Genomic DNA, 16,203 nt, shown 5'->3' on the forward strand with positions numbered 1-16,203 from the left:
TTGTATGAACCAAGATAATCAGAAAATGAACTAAAAATGAAGTGAACATTAATTTATTAGATTATCATAACATATTTTTCCAACTTTTGCACAATTAAGTAATAATGAAACCTTTGTTTGTAGTATAAATGATGTCAGAAATAGAATGATGCCAAAGTCAGTATTAATTCATATGCTAAAAAATAGAGTAACTTTCATAATAAAAAACTGATAGTAAAACTTTACGTAACTTGGATCCTGAATTTGTTGGTCAGAGCACAGTTCTAATTTATAACTTGTGGCATAGTTTGTAACTTTTATTACAAAGAAATATCAAAGTAACTGCTAAATTGAAACAATCATTCTGCTTGCTACAATTACGACAGTCAGTATTACGGTGAGTTAGTATTGCGGACCTCTGGTACAGAGCCGAGTGGAGGGTCTGAATCAGAGGCTCAGACGGTTCTGCGACCGTGTAGGCTGCAGATTCCTCGACTTGCGCCAAAGGGTGGTTGGGTTTCGGTTTCTGCAGTATGGATTAGGTGTCCACTATACGCAGGAGGCGGCTACACGGGTAGCAGAGGCTGTGTGGCGTGGACTGGGCGGTTTTTTAGGTTAGAAGATCTCGAGAAAACACAAGAAGGGCTTCAGTCACAAAGGGTGCAGACTGAACACAGGAAGAACGTAGATACAGGAACCGTTGGTATAACAGTTGTAAATTGTCGTAGCTGTGTTGGGAAAGTACCAGAGCTCCAAGCGCTAATACAAAGCACTGATGCTCAAATCGTTATAGGCACTGAAAGCTGGCTAAAGTCAGATATTAGCTCAGCCGAAATTTTTTCGAAGAACCTAATGGTGTTCCGAAAGGATAGGTTAAACACGGTTGGCGGTGACGCTTTTGTTTCTGTCAGAAGTAGTTTAACTTGTCGTGAAATTGAAATAAATGTTAATGTGAGTTAGTATGGGCAGAGGTCATTGTTGGCAACCGGAATAAAATAATAATTGGATCCTTTTACCGACCTCTCAGTTCAGATAATACAGTTGCTGGAAGGTTCAAAGAAAACTTGAGTTTGATTTCAAACACGTACACGACTCATACGATAATAGTTCGTGGTGACTTTAATTTAGCCTCGATATGTTGGCGAAAATACATGGTCAATTCCGGAGGTACGCATGAAATATCATCCGAAATTTTGCTAAACACATTCTCTGAAAATTATTTCGAGCAGTTAGTTCATGAGCCCACCGAATAGTAAACGGTTGTGAAAACACACTTGACCTCTTAGCAACAAATAATCCTGAGTTAATAACGAGCATCAAAAGCGATTCAGGGATTAATGAACACAGGGTTGTCGTGATGAGACTGAATATTGTTATCCCCAAAACCTCGAAAAATATGCGAAAAATATACCTATTCAAAAAAGCAGTTAAAAATTCGCTTGCCGACTTCCTGAGAGACAATCTCCACACTTTCCAAATTAATGATGTAAGTGTAGACCAGATGTGGCTTAAATCCAAAGAAATAGTATCGGCCGCAATTGAGAGATTTATACCAAATAAATTAACAAACGATGGAGCTGATCCTCCTTGGTACACAAAACGGGATAGGACACTGTTGCAGAAACAACGAAACAAACATGCCAAATTTAAACAGACGCAAAATCCCTAAGATTGGCGATCTTTCACAGAAGCTCGAAATTTAGTGCGGACTTCAATGCGAGATACTTATAACAGTTTCCACAACGAAACTTTGTCTCGAAACCTGGCAGAAAATCCAAAGAGATTCTGGTCGTATGTGTAGTATGTTAGCGGCAAGAAACAATCAATGCCTTCTTTGCGCGATAGCAATGGAGGTACTATCGAAGACAGTGTTGCCAAAGCAGAGTTACTAAACACAGCCTTCCGAAATGCCTTCACAAAAGAAGACGAAGTAAATATTCCAGAATATGAATCGAGAACAGCTGCCAACGTGAGTAATGTAGAAGTAAATATCCTCGGAGTAGTGAAGCAACTTAAAGCACTTATTAAAAACAAGTCTTCTGGTCCAGAGTGAATACCAGTTAGGTTCCTTTCGGAGTATTTTGATGCATTAGCTCCATACTTAACAACTTACAACCGTTCGCTCGACGAAAATCCGTACCCAAAGACTGGAAAGTCGCACAGGTCACACCTGGTTAATAACCAAGGGAACTTATTTAAACGTATGGATAGCAACAACAAAATAGCGTAGCTGTGACACTGTTTATCTTTGCGCGTGGAGAGTCTGTAGCGTTGCGAGTAGAGATGAAGCGGAGCAGTTTGAGTCATGAAAGAGTGCGGAACTGTTCGTTGGGCACTCCCGCCGACGCAGTGTGCAGCTGTGATAGCGCGAGTGTAGGCATACCTGCTACCTTAACCAGAGAATATTGAGAGCACGGTTGAACTGGACAGGTGGAGGAACAGTGTAATGGGCCACCCTCACCTAATGGTACCTTATTTTATAGAAATAACCGATACTATGTAGACTGTCGATTCTTGTATAGGTGAACATTACATCAGCTGTCTAACTGAATGAACTTCAATTGATTTTGTATACGATGTGTTATGTTTATGGCTAAAATGTGTAAAGAGAAATTAATTTGTTAGTACTCTGTATGTACAGTTAAAATTACTCTTCTTTTAAAAATATTTGAAATTACGATATTACTGGTATACTAAAAATTCATATTATTAATTGCATGATGTAACGCAAATTATTATATTTTTTCTAAAGTCATTTATAAAATAATGATATATTTTATCCAAGATTCTTCTTCTGCCGAGAAACTTTGTGAACTCTTTTGCTTTGTAAACTCTTTGGAATATCGTGAATATACAGACTGTTATGTACTAGTGGGCATGCCTATGATGGAAGTCGACGAATTTCTAGTCTTGTCAAGAACAATGTGAATTGATGTTCTGAAGTGGAAGTGCAAAGTCGGTGTGATGTAAAAGAATGGGATAAAATAAAGAGATATTCATAGCAACAGGTAAATCTTCATCAGTTATTTAGTTATTAGGAACCAGTTAAATCAAAATTTTAGCAGCAAGGATGTTCCCCTAGACACAACAAGACTTGGAGCCAACAACAACAAGAGAAACTGAAGATAAGTAAAAAGTTTTACTTCTGTATATGTTACGCCTCTCGAAGATTTCGAACCTTTTGCAAATAATAGAGAAATACAATGGTGATGTGTAGGAGGGTAAGATTACTAGTTTCGGCGTCTGGTCTGTTGCAGAAGAAGAAAGGACAGTAATTTATACCTCTTCCAGTTGTTATATACTGTACATTCGGAAGCTCCAATCACTTGCTGAAAGTTGACCTGAGGGTGGCCCAACAAAGTTGGATCAAGAGTGACGAGGTAATATAAACAATGACAGACTAGATGAATTGGAAGAGGACGTTACAAATACGACGAAGGACATCAGAAAAGATAAGTACACTATTTGTGAAATTAATATTTTTGATGGACTCGTGTGACTGCTTGGAAAATGAGTAGAGACCAGGGTAGTGATGTAGATCTGGAAGCAGTAGGATCCAGCCAAGACCTATTTACACCAAGTAAAACTGTAGAAAGCAAAGAAACCGTTAAAACTGACGTTATGCAGTTCATTCTGGCAAAACTGAGTGCAGTTACTGGTCAGTTAACGGAAATACGAACTGAAAACAATGATAAAATGGACAAAAATAATATAGACCAACTTAGTAATCAGTTTTCGGAACTAAAAGACGCATGTCAGGGGGATTAAAAAGCGTGAATGAAAAAGTCGATGTATAAGAAAGTAAGTTTATTGTTTTGAAAATGAGTCAGTTGCACAATCTACAAATCAGGAGAAGAATGATGACGACATCAGAGTTGAACAGAAAGCTGTAGGAGCAAAAATGGAATAGAACTTTAGTAGTTTGGTCAAAAAATTTTTAATGTTAAAAATAGTATGCTATCTAATGTAAATGTTTTAGACCAAAAAATTTCAGTAGTTCAGGAAATTTTATTAACAACAATCTGTATTCAAATAATGGTATTGCATGGTCCAATATTCCAATCAAAAGTTTTCTGTCAGACATTTTACATCCAGTGGATTTCCTACACCACTGCAGAGGTAGTTTTGTGTTGGGCATGAGTGATGATCAACAAATAAAATTTCTTAAAAGATGTCTTGGAGGCTCTGTCTTGGATGTGGGAAACACACCAAAGTCTCGAAAAAATTTTTTTAAATAAATTTTGGTTGGGAGCTGATGAGGGGTCCTAATTATAGGAATAGGGATGGTACGCTGAAAGCGTTTCATAAGAATCAACGCACCTTGACAAACCAGTCGATTAAATGACTGATTCAGGCACTTAAAAGGAGATTACCAGAAGGGTTGCAATGGGATTTAGTACACAGACCTGACGATTGCCTTGAACAATTTTTATGATATGTTGACAGGTTGGATAGGGCAGTAGAAAGAAGTATGTGCCATAACAATCGTAATGATAGAAATCACAATGGTAAAAAATACAGAAACAGAGGTAATGATAATTTATATCAGGGTCAACATGGTAATAGAGACAGAAATTTAGAACATCAGCAGAATAGCATCAATGGGGATAACCATGAGCAATTTAACAGAAGAAACAATCATAGAGGTGGCCATTCAGCAAGCGGCTGTCGGCGTCAATGAAGGTCCACAGTTTTGGGATGAGGAAACGCAACAAGTACAGGACCCCTAATTTACACTTAGAATTAGACGATTATAAGAGTATTAAGAATGTGGCACAGGTATCTGAAGTTGAACAGAAGGAACACCAGATTTCTCATTTATGTTTTGACCATAAGTTTTGAAATACTGTGTTTAATTATAATGGTGTAGATACTAATCACAAACCGAATGTGAGAGTAACGACAATTTTGATGAAGTGGTTACTAATGATTTCTTCTCTTGGTCAGAAAACAGTTTCATCGATGTATACAAAACAGGTGATGACTGTATTGGACCTCAGTCAGGTGGTATGTTTGATGTAGATATGAATGCGAGCTGTGAAATGACTCAGGTTGGTAAGCCTGAAATTCGTAGCTTATTGCAAACGAATGTAGGTTAGGTGTGTGACTTTAATAGAGATGAGACTTGTGTTGTTTAGTACGTTATTGGTGAAGTAATTTTGGAAGAATATGATGATGATAATGATGATGATGAGTATCAGGTTTTTGTGGGGTTTAAGGATAATGAAATTTCAGAGTTATTTTTGAATACAGGTAAGGTAAGTGATGTTCGTGATGAAGTGAGAGTCATGGGTTACCAGTCCATTCCAAGCAGTTTTTCATTAATGTAATGCAGAATAATGGTCCAAACAGTAGAGGTGAGTTATCTGTAAACCTAGGGAATAAAGGTGAAATTTTTTCAAATTTGTTTCAGACCAAATTGATGATAACATAGATAAATGTGCATTCTGGAATAAGTTAGCCATGGTTAGTCAAAATTTGTATCCAAATTTGTGGAAGCAAGTGAAAGAAGATCTAAGTAGGAAATGTAATTTTGACAGTAATACATTTTGTGTTCCTTCTGTAATAAAGGATATTAGTTGTGCTATGGAACCCATTCAGTGTGTGCAATCTTTACCTGACAATATGAATGATCAAAGTAATGCTATGATACCAGTAAAGTTGATAAAACCCTGCAAAAACAGTGACGCTGTAGCATTTGATGAAATAGAAAGTGATCTTTTACATGAAGTGTCTAATAACAAAGACGATGATTCAGATTTTGGATGTTCTTAGATTAAGATTAAGACTGATCAGTGGGAAGGGAACTGTTTTATTGATACAGGTAGTCCACGTTGTTGTATATCTGAGCAATTTAGAGACAAGATTAAATATGGTAAGAATTTTGTGGAAATGCCCATTGCATGTGTAAAGATAACAGGAGCTAGTGGTAAGCAAAGCAAGTATGTAAAATGTCAAGTACTGTTAACATGTAGTATAGAGGACAAGACATATGAACATGGATGCATAATGATCCTTAGTCTAGAAGAAATTGTACAATACATCTGTAGGTTTTTTACATAATTTTGTTTTGTTTGCCATCAATTTAGTGTGTAAGATCATGTAGTTTCTAGAGTTCTGTCTTATCCACTGACTGAGTTTAAATCTAGCTGTAGATGCATGAGACTAGACAACTGTGTTTTGTTTGCCTGGAATTTGGTATGTAAGGTGATGTGATTTCTAAAGTTCTGTCTTACCTGTTGACTGCATTAAAACCTATGATACACTATATTATTATGTTATGTTATAGATTTTTGCTTTAGAATTTGATAAATATATGCCATGAGGCTAAATGAGTAGATCCTTTTGCAGTTTTGATATGGGACAATATTCATAATTTGTGTTGCAAAAATTACAAATGGTATCTCAGCATATCTGTGTATTACCTTATTAGTTCATTCTTTTCATTGCATTTAACTCTGATTTTAATGTCTCATATGTTAACACTTTTTAATCTCAACTGACATAAATCCCATATAACTGTCTTTAAATGCTACTAAGGAGAACATATCTTGTGTGATGTGAAGGAGGTATTGAACAGCGTAGTTAGTACACAAAACAATGTTTCAAGATTTGATGTGAATGCTAGAGAGGAAGTTATCTGTCTGTCGGAGTGTTTGATGTGAACTATAAGGAGGAAACTGAAAAATGTGGGTGGATTCACTCCCCACATGGGTGTATGGCTGTAACGTGCTGGACGAGTCAACTTTCAAGAGATCATCGGTGCTGGGTAACGGACTCAAGTATCTGATGACTGGATCTGTGTTGCGACTGGTATTTGTGAATTGTTAGCCAAGACTGCTAAAGAAAGTGTTATTCAGAATAAATAGATGTAGGAGGATTGACTTTCGAATCATTATGTAACTTTAAATCGGTATGTATTTTTTTATTTGTAAGTGAATCTTCTAGGCTTTTATGCATGTAGGTTAGTTTGGGTGGACATAGTGTGGAAGACATTTACTAGTATGGAAAATATAATAAGATGTAGATGTGCCTGCTTTCATACACTGATTTTTGTTCTCAAGCTACTGGGTTGTGTCATCATTCAAAGCTAATTTATGACTGTTTACCTATATTTATCTTGAGTAATGCAATATTATATTTTGTTGGAACTTGAGTTGTGAACACACTCATGCTAAGCTCTGTTTTTGGTACCTCTGTCATCGTGACTGTGTGTGTGTGTGTGTGTGTGTGTGTGTGTGTGTACTCAAGGAGAATGTACAACCATTGATTAAGGCTAGATGCTACTTGCACTTACTCTTTGCATGTAAACGAACTTATTGATATGATTATGATCTTTATTCATTTCTGTGGTTTGTACCTGGTGTGGTTTGGATTCATCAGTCAGTCCCCACACCGTAAACTCAGGCCCTAATATTTTTCCATAGCTTTTTTCTATAGTTTAGTGGTGTGATGATGTAGTTTTGACCTTGTATTGTTTGTCTTGCGACAGAATGTTCCACAAATCTGAAAATCTGAATGCCATATTCTGATATATGTATAGGTTATGATTTATATAAGAGATATTTTTCTTATGTTTTCATTAATGTTATGTATAAGATACTTCTATACGTCTGTGGCCTATCCTGGGCATCATTTTGTACACCATTTGGAAAATCTTATAGTCTGTCACAAAATATTATAAACATTCTGTTTCCAAATTTTGTGAGGGGGATATTGTGATGGGTCACCTTCCCCTAACATTATCTTTTTTCTTATAGAAATAACCGATACCATGTAGACTATCGATTCCTGTATAGGTGAACATTACATCAGCTGTCTAACTGAATGAACTTCAATTGATTTTGTATACGATGTGTTATGTTTATGGCTAAAATGTGTAAAGAGAAATTAATTTGTTAGTACTCTGTATGTACAGTTAAAATTACTCTCCTTTTAAAAATATTTGAAATTACGAAATTACTGGTATACTAAAAATTCATATTATTAATTGCTGGTGTAACGCAAGTTATTATATTTTTTCTAAAATCATTTATAAAATAATGATATATTTTATCCAAGATTCTTCTTCTGCCGAGAAACTTTGTGAACTCTTTTGCTTTGTAAACTCTTTGGAATATACAAAATTGTTGAGGCTTTCGTGGCCACTTGTTGACAAACTGCCTATTGGCTTATGTCTCGGGAACTGGACCAGTTCACCACCGGCAATGGAGGGTGAAGCTTTGACAATGCCAGCCACTCGTGCTGGCGAAACGTCAGAAAAATCATTAGATGAACGTCGGCCGAAGAACCCGAGACAGAAGCCAATAGGCAGTTTGTCTTTGGAATATCGTGAATATACAGACTGTTATGTACTAGTGGGCATGCCTATGAAGGAAGTCGACGAATTTCTAATCTTGTCAACAAAAATGTGAATTGATGTTCTGAAGTGGAAGTGCAAAGTCGGTGTGATGTAAAAGAATGGGATAAAATAAAGAGATATTCATAGCAACAGGCAAATCTTCATCAGTTGTTCAGTCATCAGGAACCCGTTAAATCAAAATTTCGGCCTCAAGGATGTACCCCTAGACACAACAAGACTTGCAGCCAACAACAACAAGAAGAGAAAATGAAGATAAGTAAAACGTTTTTCTTTCGTATATCTTATTCCTCTCGAAGCTTTCAAAATTTTGCATATAGTAGAGAGATATAATGGTGATGTGTAGGAGGGTAATCTTACAACCAGCAATTCTAACTGCTGCCTGTCACATAATTATCCGTGGATCTGGAAACGACTCGTGGTTCGCAAAAGGGAGCAACAGCAGCAGTTCAGCACTGTTCGGCTACATTCTCTGTCGTCCGCAAAGCTACAACATTGTAAGACTGTTAACTGACAGTGTATTGCTAATATTGTATAGGCATTACTCAGTGACATTTCTTTCACAAACCTTACTAATTTTCTTTCATAATAACCTGCAATAGTTAAAACATGTGTGTCACCTGTGTTGTAATTGTCCCAGACATTATTACCATACAAAGTCTCTTATTTTACCATGCAATCACCGAGTGTCGTTAAAATATGAAAATTGGTGAACTGTTTATTACCAGTTTTGTTTGTTTGCTAATGACTAGTTTGTTTAAATTTTGCTGTCTCTGTAACTGTTCATTATTGAGTTGTATAACAGATACTTCATGAATTTGAAATTTTGAGTATTAACTTCACTCACTTAAAGTAATGTAAAATTTCACTGGCATACAGCACAAATTAAGAGTGGCCAGTTTCATTTATTTTGTATTTAGCTTAGCGATTGACTTCTGCTGGCTTTGTAAGTACCTTACTGCTCTTGCGTCAAAAGTAAATTCACTTACTCATTTGCTTAAAGTTAATTCAGTTCAGTCTTTCAATAATTAAAGGTAAATAGCTTGCTCTTTTCCAAATTTTGCATCACGCTACGCTAAGGTTACTGAGAGTCATTTTCTGAGTAAAAAAGCTTAAATTACAGCCAGTCATTTATTTCACCAGTAACTTCGTTTAACTTTGCTTTCAAAATTTAGTGCTTCAGGTCGAGTAACTGTAAACTCAGTGCTTCAGGTCCGATTCATTTATTTTCTCGTGAACTGTTGTGTTGTGGGACAGGGAGACAACGTTCTGTTGCTACACCATTGATTATTTGCTTAATTTTCTTTGTCATTATCTTTCTTAAGGTTCTGGAGATTCATGGCGTTATTGGCTTGGCGACTGTAAATTATCCCTTGTTTACTAATCAGTATTTTTTTGTACTACCAGGATTTTTTGTATTAAAAATATTAGGTGGTGCCCTTTTCCCTTGTGTGGCACGTGTGCGATTGCACTATTTCCCATTTATTTCAAAACTATTATCTATTTTTAAGGTTAGGTTTAGACTAGATCATTCCTTCAGAAGCATCTGTACAATTTCCTCCTACTAACAGGCATTATTTTCCTTCGATAATGGTAGCCTTAATCACTGTAAAATTTCATTAGGCATACGCGATCACGGTCAATTATGTAGCAATTCAGTAGGCCGATCAGGAAATGGGAGGTAACACACGCCATTGAGATAATTTAGGAAACTGGCATTTGAAGCTGACTGCAGAACGATTATGGTGCCTCCAACATACACTGCGCGCCAGGTCTACGAAGATAAGATACGAGAAATTAGGGCTCATACGGAGGAATATAGACAGTCGGTTCTCCCCCCTTCAATTTGCGAGTGGAACGGGAAAGGAAATGATTGGTATTGGTACCAAGTACCCGCCGCCACGCACCTTAGGGTCGACTGCGCAGTATCGATGTAGATGTAAATGTAGAACGTTACTGCGGACCACTTGCATCCCGTAATGCTTCGCGTCTTTTCTGACACTGTGGCACCCTCCAGTGAAATGACTGTCCGTGTCACAAGGCCAGAATAGTATTATAGTGGTTTCAGTACTCGTTGACTGGTTATGTAATTATCAGTCGACGTTTTCTTGTGCCTGTGAAGAAAGTTGAAATCACCATAGTTCGATTCTCTTATGTAAGGTCTCCTATGACTTGAATTTCACTTTCGAAAAAACTTATGGAATGATTATTTTTGCCGTTAGTCTGTTCGGTACTGCAGCAAAATTCTTTTCGGAGATCGATGGAGTCCTGACAGGAGTGCCTCCTCGAGTGTAAAGTTGACTTTCTGAATGTCTGGGAATCAGCTGGACATGCGACGCTACAAATGATGTCAAGCACTAAATACTCAGAGAATTTCTCATAAAAAGGAAATGTGAATCAACCGAACAAAAAGAAATTCCTGTTCATACGAAGGCTTACAAGACAGCCGACTTTCCTGCTCCAGCAAAGACGAGTTCCGGTTCTGGTTACAGCGTCACGATGGACGAATCCGTTTGTAGAGACTCGGACAAAATTTCAAAAGCGCAAACCATATCCCTCTGAAAACAGGCAGAGTTGCTAGAAACATAACATCTTAAATTCAAAATGTTTACGCTGATTCACATTTATCCTGTCAAGAACACCAAAGAGAACAATCTTCCACGTTTGAAACATCTGATTCGTATAATGCCCAAGACTTACAAATAGTTTTATCCTGACACATTAGTGGCACTAACAAACCTTGGAACAAACAACGTACTGAAAATAATTACAAACGACTCTGTAGTCCGGGCACCTGCTGCTGTGGTAGTAGATGATGCAGCAGGAACTCCGCAAACAGCACTGTGTAAACCAATTTTGTTTAGGTACAACTGGTTTCGTGGTTTGTAACTACTCGTACTTCATCAGGAATGTATCGGAATAACAAGGAAAACACAATGATAATGATTGAACTCCTATAAATGAAAGTAATGCGAGAGCCATAAGCACTAATTACGAGAATGGATAAAAATACAAGTGTACTCACAAACTTTAAAACAAGGTAACAAACATGGTGCAGAACGTAGAAGATCCAACTTCACAATTAAAACCATAATGTCCGTAAGGCGGATTGTCAACGTTCCGTTTTGCTTTTGTAGAGGTTTGCAGATGAAGGTGGTTGTCTCGTTTAGGTATGCTACACGTTGTTACTGCATGCTGGGAAAAGAATGATCTATATGGCCCTATGGCCTGATCACGAATCCCCGCACTGAGCCCTGAGTTTTGCAACTTAGCCTTGGCAGATGCCACTGAGCTAGTGTAACAACTCTTCAAGTAATTTCGCCAGCGAGAATGCGTCCAAAACAATTTGTTTCGACAAGTAAGAGAGAGAAGTTAAGTAACTGAAGACTACATATGTATTTATGATTGAAACTGGTCGAGTGAGGCTACATCTCCCATTTTGCCATTGCATCAAATATGACAGCCCTTGTCATGTCATGACATTCGGAGTATCTAAAAATCAAATCTACTTAGTATCGTTTATTGCAGAGTGTTCAGTAGGACTCGATATCAGATATACATAGACACCTGTTTCATCTGCGTAGGTCAGTCAGTCAGTTTGTATTTGAACAAATGGACCATCGTTTACTGACTACAAATCTCACCAAACTGTACATACTGTACACATACAGTTTAACTCCTGGAAAAAGAAGTCCTCTTTTAGTTGAGCACAGGCACATGCTTTTCCTTCGTCAATATTGTTTGTATACATTCTCTTCTAAATAACGTTCATCCTTGTATAGAGCTAGCACACAGGAAATACATTCATTTGTAACGTCTTCTATGGTACCTTTACCCGTCAGTCGCTCAACACCCCATCTCAAAAATGCCTTTACTCCAATCTTGTGTAGCACCGTTGCTTAAAATTTGCGTTCACTTCAAGCTACATTTCACACTTGTAATTAATTATTAGTGTCCTTTACTATACGTAGATAGGCTACCATGTAGAAATAACCACGTGGTTGAAAATGAAGAACAGATTTCAAAAGTGAGTCACTGTTTTAACATATCGGTCACAGCTAATTTTGTCTCGTAAGGTAGATTCTATCTTTATAACTAACAGAAACTGTACGGTCTACAATGGAAACAGTGTTCTGAGAATAACACTCAAGCACATGACAACGAGGATTCTGCAAATGTACAGTGAACAGCGGCTCTCCTTTCAAGATTTCTCTCAGCTGCCGAACACAACTCTTGCCTCGGACAGACAGTATCTGGTTTCCACCATACTAGCAAGGTCGTCTTCAGCAAAGGGAGTGTTGATTCGTTACAAATGAAAAAAACGAATAGCAGAGGTCCCTGAGCCATCGTAGCTATATGAACGTAGTACACGAACTGTGCAATACCTTGCACCTGGTGGAAACCAATTCTAACGATTATACCTATGCCACTTAAGAAGACTGTCTTAACTGACAGGAAAACAATTTGTTTCTTTGAGCCAAATTTGTCTTTACTAGAAATTCTGAGTCGCCGCATGGCGTTCCGATTACGTAGGTACATGTATCCCACCAATCCGAGGAGAACCAAATTGAGAGTTATCGAGAGTGAAATCCCTACGAGGAATAGTATCCGACTGTGGATCAGGTAATACTTGCTCGTATTTTCCAAAGAAATACTTGCCGCACATAATATGCTCCACAGTGCTAGTGCATACAGCGCCTGACGACGGAATATCTTGCTTGCTTCAGAAGGTAGCAGATCATTAGGAAGCCTGAGATGGCGAATGCATGCGTACATTTGGTAGCAGAATGAGTTTAGCCACATACAGCTGAGAAGTGTGAGGGCACTATCAATCTGCACCGCTGTAGATAAGTTGGGGACACCTGACATACGATACACGACCTCAGAACCCAAGACCTGGATTATACCTGTGATCTGGAAGGACAAGAATATCTTTCCAGGCAAATTGCGTAGCTGGGGAAGGTACATGTATACCCCGGCAGTGAGAGAACGGAAAAGAATATTTAGAGCTATAAATGAAATTTCTAAAGGTTTTAAGCGATCGATTCTAAAATCCTTGTATTTCAAGGTAGCATTGCTTAATCTGGCTTTGTAGTTCAGTGCTCTTTCAGTTGGCTTTACATACCCTTTCAAGGGAGTGATCGACGATCCTCCCATCTTACCTGAATGCAACCCATCTGGGCGTAAACTGACACCACATACCTCGACTTGCTTATGGAAGGAAAAATCGCGACACTTCAATAACAGAATAGCTCTGGAAACAGAGCAGATGGCATATGTAACGTTCAATTCCGGACAGGATTTGTGGTCAGGACTATCGAAGAAGCACCGAGCATCATCCACAGACTGTATCATACTAAAGGAGACGTCCTGACAAACGCTGAACGAGTTGACACTCATCCAGGCCAACAGGCAGAGATTGACGCTCGCCCTCTGCGTGTAGGCCAGGTAGCTGGTGACGGGTATGTGGGGTAGCCTCTGCACCATGTCATCCCACAGCTGGACGCGGCACTGCTCGCGCTGCTCGATCGTCTCCGGTGGCAGGTCTTCCAGCGGACACGTGGGGTGGTCCAGGGCGTCGGCCAACAACTGCAGGCAGCCAGTGTCCACGGAAAGCGTAGCGTTGCTTCTGTCCTTCAGCTGCCACTCCTCATCTGCAAAACAATCACAGCAAGTACGTGCTGTTCTGTGAACGGTAGCTGAAATAAGAGTCTCCTCTGCATGATAAAATTAGGTGCTGTTTTGTTATATCATCGATGATCAATAGTTATAATATCTAACAACCAACAAATATCTGGAGGTAATTACCCGAAATTAAGTAAGGCGGGATCTGTTCCGAAAGACAGATATTAGAGATTCATTGCATAAATGTTACGCAAGTCTATTTCATCTACAGGGTATCCGAAAAGTCCCCATCTCTCACTTGGGGTTGTAGAACTGAGGAAATAATTTTTTTTACATCGCTGCCTTGGAGTTGACAAAAAGATTTGTCATTATCGTATTATTTTGTTTTATATTTCATTGTTTCAACTGTGACCCCTGGCGATGAATTTACTGTCTAAATGAGCGATTAGAGGCGCATGTGTGGCTTCACGAAATCCATAGACAGAGCAAGTATTGAGAGTGATAAGAAGAACATTTGCCATGGTCCACCTTGTAAATTAACCCTGCTAGATTGAGAGAAATGTGCTGTTTTACCCGGCAATGTCAAAGGCAGGCCGCGTAGTCGACGTAAGAAAACGCGAGAGGAAGCGTGTGCAGTCGACCGTCAATGAATTGAGGAGCAGTCTCCAGTCAAACATATTTGCAAATAGGTTACAAATTAATCTTCGTACATTTATCGAAGGAAAATACAAAATTTTGAGCTTTCGCAGCCGGTGGATGAATGTGTGACGCTGCAGCGCAATTTCACCGCGCAGCTAGTGAGGATACTACAACAGAGTATAAAGGTTTTGCGAATGTCATTCCGTGTACTCAGTTGGACGGTAACAACGTCTCGCTACAGTAACGTGAACAATACGTGCAGATGTCAGCATATGAGAGGGGACGCGTGGTTGGGTTCGAAGAATTGCTAGACATTTGAATAAGAGCGATGCCACTATGCGATGATGTTGGCAGGAATGGGTGAACCACAGCCGATCACAGCGACAGAAAGGAAGCTGTCGGCCTAGAGGGACGACAAACGTGAGGACCGAGCGAAAGTCAGTGAGGCTATCAAAGCCCCGGACTCATCATTATTATCGATCCGTCGTGCAGCTGGTGCTTGAGTGACAAGGATCGTTAACAGGTGTTCTCTGTACACCGAGAAGCTCGTTTGCAGCAGTATCGGGACCATTCGGCCTGGAATCTCTTTCATGGGCTAGAATTCTCTTCAGTGATGACTCCCACTAAGAAATGAGCACGATGACCTGCGAAGATGTGTCTGAAGCCTTCCCTGACAACAGTGGGTTACCAACCTAACTGTCGCCTGCCATACGGCACGACAGCCAAGAGTGATGGTCTGGCGTGCCATTTCATTTCATAGCAGGACCCCTTTGGTTGTAACTGAGAGAGACTCAAATTCGGGACGACGACGGTTCGAATCAGCGTTCGGCCACCCAGATTTAGGTTTACAGTGATTTCCCTACATCGCTCCAGGCAAATGCCGTGAAGATCCGTTTGACAGGGCAATGCCGATTTCCTCGCCGCTGCTGAAACATTCCGAGCTTATGCTCCATCTGTAATGATCTCGATGTCGAGGGACGTAAAATCCGAACTTTCCTTCCTTTTCCCTTTGGTTGTCATCCAAGACACCCGAATAACACAGCGGTACTTCAACGATATTCTACCCCCGGTTTTGTTGCCCTTCATGCCAGGTCATTCTGGACTCATATTTCAGCAAGACAGTGAGTGTCATCACGCACACAGCGGCAGCGACAGTTTCTACCGCTTGTCTTCGTGCTTGTGAAATCCTACCTTGGCCAGCACGGTCGTTGAATTTCTCCCAACTGAGAATGTTTGGAGCCTTATGGACAGCGCCCTCATGGAGCACGGGATTTTGATGCGCAAATTGGACATAATTTGGCATGATATCCCTTTGTCTCTCAGGAGCACATCCAACAACTTTGTAAATCAACGCCAAGTTGAATAAGTGCTTGCAAATGCGCCAGAGGTGCATAAATGTGTTATTGACTAGCCAATTTGTGAAACTCGTTCTCTTGAATAAATCGACCAAATTTTCTGAAATTGTAATCATTTATTTGTCTGGAGATTTACATCACATCTACTGACTTCCGTTCCATTCGGATAATTCCTTCGTGGGGCGTCTTTATTTTTGTTTGATCGTAAGTCACATTATGTGGTACAACATTGCAAGACTAATGAAA

At 39.1% G+C, this 16,203-nt stretch overlaps 1 protein-coding gene across 1 annotated transcript in view; it reads right to left on the reverse strand.

The window, feature by feature from the left end:
• Positions 1-13,540: 13,540 nt before the first annotated feature.
• Positions 13,541-16,203, reverse strand: part of LOC126234386 (uncharacterized) — a gene marked incomplete at its 3' end in the record, with an annotated part of 230,476 nt that continues 227,813 nt past the window's right edge. The window contains exon 7 of the mRNA XM_049943077.1: positions 13,541-13,992. Within this exon, the coding sequence (XP_049799034.1) occupies positions 13,541-13,992 (452 nt within the window). The remainder of the gene's footprint in view (positions 13,993-16,203) is intronic.

This window comes from Schistocerca nitens, chromosome 1 (assembly GCF_023898315.1).
Source record: "Schistocerca nitens isolate TAMUIC-IGC-003100 chromosome 1, iqSchNite1.1, whole genome shotgun sequence".
NCBI classification, from domain to species: domain Eukaryota; kingdom Metazoa; phylum Arthropoda; class Insecta; order Orthoptera; family Acrididae; genus Schistocerca; species Schistocerca nitens.